Source organism: Elephantulus edwardii, unplaced genomic scaffold (genome assembly GCF_000299155.1).
Source record: "Elephantulus edwardii isolate Elephantulus edwardi_28Jun2011 unplaced genomic scaffold, EleEdw1.0 scaffold00024, whole genome shotgun sequence".
NCBI classification, from domain to species: domain Eukaryota; kingdom Metazoa; phylum Chordata; class Mammalia; order Macroscelidea; family Macroscelididae; genus Elephantulus; species Elephantulus edwardii.
In genome coordinates this window covers 23,294,320-23,300,319 of record NW_006399774.1, presented here as the reverse complement: position 1 = coordinate 23,300,319, position 6,000 = coordinate 23,294,320, and the positions used below count along the sequence as shown (strand labels likewise).

General features: G+C 53.0%; 1 protein-coding gene across 2 annotated transcripts in view; it reads right to left on the bottom strand.

Moving 5' to 3' along the window:
- Positions 1 to 6,000, bottom strand: part of SMOC2 (SPARC related modular calcium binding 2) — a 226,241-nt gene that overhangs the window by 1,762 nt on the left and 218,479 nt on the right. For both annotated transcript variants that reach the window (XM_006882787.1, XM_006882788.1), the window contains exons 11-12: positions 4,854 to 5,128; positions 1,150 to 1,187 (exon numbers count right to left, since the gene is read on the bottom strand). In XM_006882787.1, the coding sequence (XP_006882849.1) occupies positions 1,150 to 1,187; positions 4,854 to 5,128 (313 nt within the window). The remainder of the gene's footprint in view (positions 1 to 1,149; positions 1,188 to 4,853; positions 5,129 to 6,000) is intronic.

Here is a 6,000-nt window from a genome sequence, read left to right as displayed (position 1 = left end):
GGGGAGGCGGTTGGTGCTGCTGTCAGCTGAGGGCGACTTCTCCAGGCCTCCTGCCCGCCCTCTGTCACCAGCTGCAGACCGCAGCCTTGGTGATTCTGTCTGGGTAGCTGATGCTGGCCGGCCTGCACACGTGAACGTCACAAGAGGACCCTATCTGCGTAGTGGCCCCTCGGTGTGTGGGAAGGTCCACATAGGCCTGTCCATGGAGTGGGCAACCCTGGCGTTCCCTGCTAGGACCTGCTCCCCGGGCTGAGCTTAATTAAGCCCAAGCGTGGCACAAGTGTGCCGGCAATTGCCGTTGCCTAATTAAAACCGCCCTCCGGAAGTCTTTGGAGCTCAGCTGGGGTAATTGTTCTCAGACCCGCTGTTTCCAAGTGCAAGTGATTTGTGGTGGGATTAAAAAGGCGAAGACCGTAAACATATTCCAAACAAAGAGGCGGCCCCATGCCTCTTCCAACACACAGGCCTCAGGTGGCCGGGCTAGGTGCCGGAAGTCCCAATCCCAACCCGACAAAGGCAGGGTGACCTTGGAGACATCGGTCACCCCTAACACCAGGGAGAGCAGACAGCGAGCTGGTGCTGCCAAGAAGGCTTCAACCGGACTGCGGGGGACCGGGAGGTCAAGGTCAAGGGCCTGAAATCTTCCCCCTCTGACAGGTCTCAGAGTGGAGGGTGGTGAGACGCCACGTCGCTGCCAACACACAGCAGGACGTGGACATGCTCTCAGGGCGCCTGGCACCCTGTATTGTGAGTTCCAACGGGAGGTGGGGAGACCCAGGGTGCCTGACACCCTGTCTTGTGATTCTCAACAGGAGGTGGGGAGACTCAGGGCGCCTGGCACCCTCCTGGCCCTGCCAACTCCTCAGAGGGTGAGGAGATGCACCTCCTCCCAACAGCACTGGCACTTGGACAGTTTTCTAAAGGAATAAAGTCACTGAAATGTCAAATCGTAAATACACATTAGGGCTCCGGAGCGCACACGTCCCCGAGAGCCACCGCACGTGACTTCGCTGGCCTCAAGTGCTGTATGCACCACGAGCTCCCCTGGGGGTTTCTGTCCTGGGGGGGGTACTGTGCACCCCAAGTGCACCCCAGCTGGCGTGCTGTACCTGTGTTAAGGCAGCAAAGGCTTCCTTCAGCGAGACTCACCTGTCGAAGAGTCTGGCTTTCTGCATTTCCTCTCGGGGCTGTCGGGAGAGGGAAGGAGAAAAGGTGTCAAAGGAGGGGTGCTGCTCGCTTAGCTGGGCTTTCCTGCAATGTAGGGGACCTGCTAGCAGGTGAACCCATCCACGGGGCAAACAGTGGCCTCTGAAGGCACCATGCGAGATGGCCACACCAGGCCCGCTCCTCTAGAGAAGAAGGCCTCACCCTTCCCCAACCCCAGGGACATCCCTGAACACGGAGCACATCCCTACGCATGCCCGGGACGTGCCCATTCGCCCGATGTGTTAGAACCAGGAGAAAGCAACGTATTAGGTTCAACACAAAGGGGCCTCAGTGGCCAAGTGCTCCCTGCTCATCAAGGTGAGCACTCGGAGCCCAGCATGCTCCGCGGGAGGAAGCTGACGCAGTGACCTCTAACGGCCACGGTCAAGGTCTCAGAGACCCCCCCAGCTGAGCTCTGCCCCCACAGTCCAAAGTCAGAAGAGAATTAATGGCAAAGTGGATCCACAGGATGTGCTTTCCCAAACCTGGGAGGGAAGCTGCAGCCTGGGGGAGAGGCACTGGGCAGACTCTGGTGACCGGTGGTGTGGAAGGAGGACAAGGACGAGGCAGGGTACTCTGGTGGGCCTCAAGGTCACGCCGTGCTGGCCATGCCCTGCTTCTACTTTCCTTCCTCCACTCCAGATGCCCATCTCAGCCAGAACTCTAGACCTTCGCTTTTCATAGACCACAGCCACTGATCCATACACTCCGGTCCACCTGTGGCCACTGCACCCCCATTCCTTCAAGCTCCTGGTCCCCATCTGACCCTTGGCTCTCTTCTGACCTGTGAAGCTACCTCCTTCAGCCCTTGCTCTTCTATCTCCCTCCCTCCCAGGAGATCCAGCCTGGTCCCCTCTGTCCCCTCCCTCAGGTCTTTATGTCTCTGTACAGGTAACACCAGGATTTCTCTCCAGAATCCCCAGGGGGAACATCAATCCTGACACCTAACACTGAGATTCAACTCTGCACTCCGCTGAACCATTCACAGGCATCTCAAACTGAAGACCCCGCCCCCAACCCTGAACTTCTCACTGTCCCCAAAAGAATCTTCTTGCCCAGGATGTGCGAACCCAGCCTCCCTCTACCCCACACAAAACCCCACCGTATGAGGAAACCAGTACCAAATACTTGTAATAAACGGAAAGCTATTTCAGGATGTGGGGGAGGTTCAGGACCAAATTCACCCTGAGGCACCAGGACAATCCTTAAGGGTTTACCAGATCCTTGCATTTGCTGACCCCTCCCTCCTGAGTCAAGGGGAAGGTTTTCAATAGAAAGAGCTTGACTTCATTTGCATTGAATTCTCTTTGTGAATTACTTTCTGATAATTTTCAATAAAGGTACAGAGAAGCTCAGGTGCTTCAGTGGAGAACTGCTGGTACCTGTTTTTTATCTCTGCTCTCCTCCTACATTCTTGGTGTCTATCTCATTCTTAACAATTATAAAAATACTTTACCTTCAGTCTGCAACACCACAGCTTGCTCTTGAGGCCCTTTGAGTGGTGTCAAGGGTGAAGCCTTTGACTACTAGCTGAAAGGGTAACGGTGCAAACCCAGCCAAAGTTACCTTAAGGACAAGCTCTGAATGTGGTAGATAAGCCGTGGGAAATCCACGGCGTTGACTCTGCTGTGACATGAAGGGGGTCAGCATGAGCTGGCGTTGACGACAGCTGACAACTTTTGCAGAACACAGAATTCCCACCACATCACTGCTGGCCTGCACCCAGACTAACGGTCTCCCCTGCACTTTTCACCAGCCTCCGAAATCTCTCCTTGCTCCAACACTGACCCATCCTCCACCCACGTGCATGCAGCCACCAGCACCTTCATCCACTTCTACCCTCTAAGCGGTACCTTCCTGACAACTCCTTCATCAGAGCAAGAGTGGGGTGTGCAGAAAAGGTCAGGGGTCCACGCACTCTGCACCCCTTCCCACTGCTCTCCTGCTTGGTCCTCAAGTCCTGGAACGAACTGCTTGTACCCCTGTCTCATGCCACCCACCCTGCTCCATTTGCCCCACTCCTGCCACAGCCCTCGCACCCATACCTCACTCCCTGCACTCCTGTCTGGTAGAAGCCCTGCCCCTCCTGTCACAACTCTGCCTTATGTCTCTCACCCTTTCTTTGGTCTTCCTTATTCATTGTCTACCTTCCAGATACAGATGAGGCAATTGAAAACATTAGAGACCTTGGTAGTCTCTAAGCAGATATCCCAGGTCCTTAGTGCTTTAGAAGAGGCCCTGGGCAGCAGTTACCCACTGCAATGTGTTGTTGGACTAATAATAATAGCCTGTGATTTTGTTAACTTTAATAGACAAGAAAGTAAATTATCAAGATGAATTTGCAGAGATGTCATGCCCATAGACATACTTCAGTGTGAGGTCACGAGAGAGACGGGCCAAGTCGCATCCTTCTATCCCCCTCCACAAAGTCCAGGGCAGTGGAGCTTATGGCATCTGGGTCAGATGATCCAACAGATGGTGAGGGCATGAGGCGGGGACACCTGGCCTGCAGCTCATGGGAGGAAAGTCAGCTTCACAAGATGGCTGGGAGCATAACTGGGTCAGAAACGACTACTTACTAGTCGCTAGGTCTCTGTGCCCTGGTCATCAGCAAATCATAAGGGTGTGTAGTAATCTTTCTTGAGTTTTTTCCTAAAATTTTTCAGAAATACTTCATCCTAGGGTTTTATCACTATTTTCAGGGAGTGATAGCTCTTTCACAATATTTGTAATAGTGTAAATTTAGGTCAAATTAATTGTCCAGAATTGTATCTTGTTGTGTCTGTTGGTCTGTAAAGTCGAAATTCAAAACAGTGTGTAATTACTTCAACATTGTTCATGAAGAGTGTGTGTGTGTGTGTGTGTGTGTGTGTCGTCTTGAAAGTATATATACATATGTATCACCAGGATTAGAGAAAGACTGAAAAACACCCTGCATTATGCAAATGACACATCCTTGCTTGCTGAAACTGAGGAGGACCTGAAGTGCTCTTGCTGCACAAGGTCAAAGACTATCGCTTTCTATATGGATTGAAGCTCAACATCAAGAAGACAGATTCTCACCACTGGGCCCATTAGCAGCACCATGACAGATAGAGAAGAGATTGAGGTGGTTAACAGTTGCAGCTTGCTTGGCTCCACAATCAACTCTTGGTACCAGAAGCCAGGAAATCAAAAGACATCTCAGCAAATGTTCTGCTGGGGCTGCTCGCACGGGTCCCACGCTGGGCCGGGCTGGAACCCATGCACAAGGCCAGCCGATGACACTCAGACTGGCCCCATGCTGACCTGGGTTGCAGCCTGTGCACAAGGTCAGCTGGTGGCACACAGACTGGCCCCGCACTGGGCCGGGCTGGAACCCATGCACAGGGCCGGCCGGTGACACATGACAGCACCCAGATCTGCCCTTCAGGCATCTGAAGGCCAACGTGCTTGGGACCCTACACAGCCCAGCTCCTGCCTGTAGTCCTGACCCTGCTGGTGGTAGCCTGGTCATGATGGCCTATCTCCAGATGGATGGTGCTTGGACGTGGACGGCCTGTTTTGCTCCCTAGCCTCTCAGACCACACAGACATCGTGTGTGGTCTGCAAAGCAAACCCCACCACACTGCAGAGAGGCTCATGAGACGGTCAGGGACAGCTCTTACTGTGCCGCTTCCTGGCGCTCCCTTTGGCCTCTTCCTTGGTGACCCCCAGGCAGCCCATCAATTCTTGCACAGAAATAGACTTGTCATTATTCACATCGCAGTACTCCACAAACTTCTTCACGCATTTTTTTGGCTTTGATTTTTTTCTCAGGAACCTCTTGAAGGGCTTGATTTCCTTTTTGCCAATGTCCCCACTGGAGTTTTTGTCAAGCAGTTTGAAATACCAGTGTACGACCCTCTCCTCCAGTGTGTGGCTGGGGTCGGGCTCTGAGAACCTGCAAGAAAGCACATCTTGAGTGATGCTGGGCCTGGGGCTGCGCTCCAGCTCCAGCGCCACCGTCCACCTCCCAGACCCACAGCTGGACTCCGAGCTCATCCACCCACCAACGGGGCAGGCCTGCTTACTGGTCTGCGTCCGGTCATTGTACAAAATGATTTAGAAAAAGTGATTTAGCAGAAAAAAATTCATTTGGCTTTTGAAACTTCAAATGACCTATTGCCTTTCTTCATGGCAATTATGGGCTTAGTGTGGGCTATACCTAACCCTCCTGCCTAAAAGCCCCCTTGTCCTTGAGCCTCCTTTCCCAGCCACCTGTCAGGTCAGCTCAGACACCAGCAGCCCAGCCCTGCAGCCATCGACCCCATGCTGTCTGTCCTCTCAATGACAGCTATTCTAGTTAGGTCACTGGGATGCAGACAGCTTTATACAGAGTTCATGCTTTCAACTGTGGCTAGACATTCTCCTTTGGGTTAAAACCTGCTGGTTTCCCAGAGAGAAAAAGAAAGAAATTAGCACCCTTCTATGAGGGCTGAGTTTGAGTTAGCTCTTTGAAGATGTCCCCTCACTGCGTGCAAAGGGGCAATGGGATCGTCAGCCCTCTTTAGTATAAGATGCTCCCTGGAGACATAGAAGGAGTCCTCTGTTACTGCCCCTGTTAGCTGCTGTCAGACCTTAGATTCTCTGGGTGGGAGGAGGCTTGCTGCGGTGTGAGGACAGTCAGTCAATAGTTTTACCTACAAAGGAGTTGTTAGTGCTGTGGGATTCTCCCTCCCCAACTTGTGAGGACCACATGCAAAGGGGAACAAACGCTACTGGCTGACCTGGCCGTATCTACAGGCAGGGGAGAGGGCTTCCCTGGTATTTACA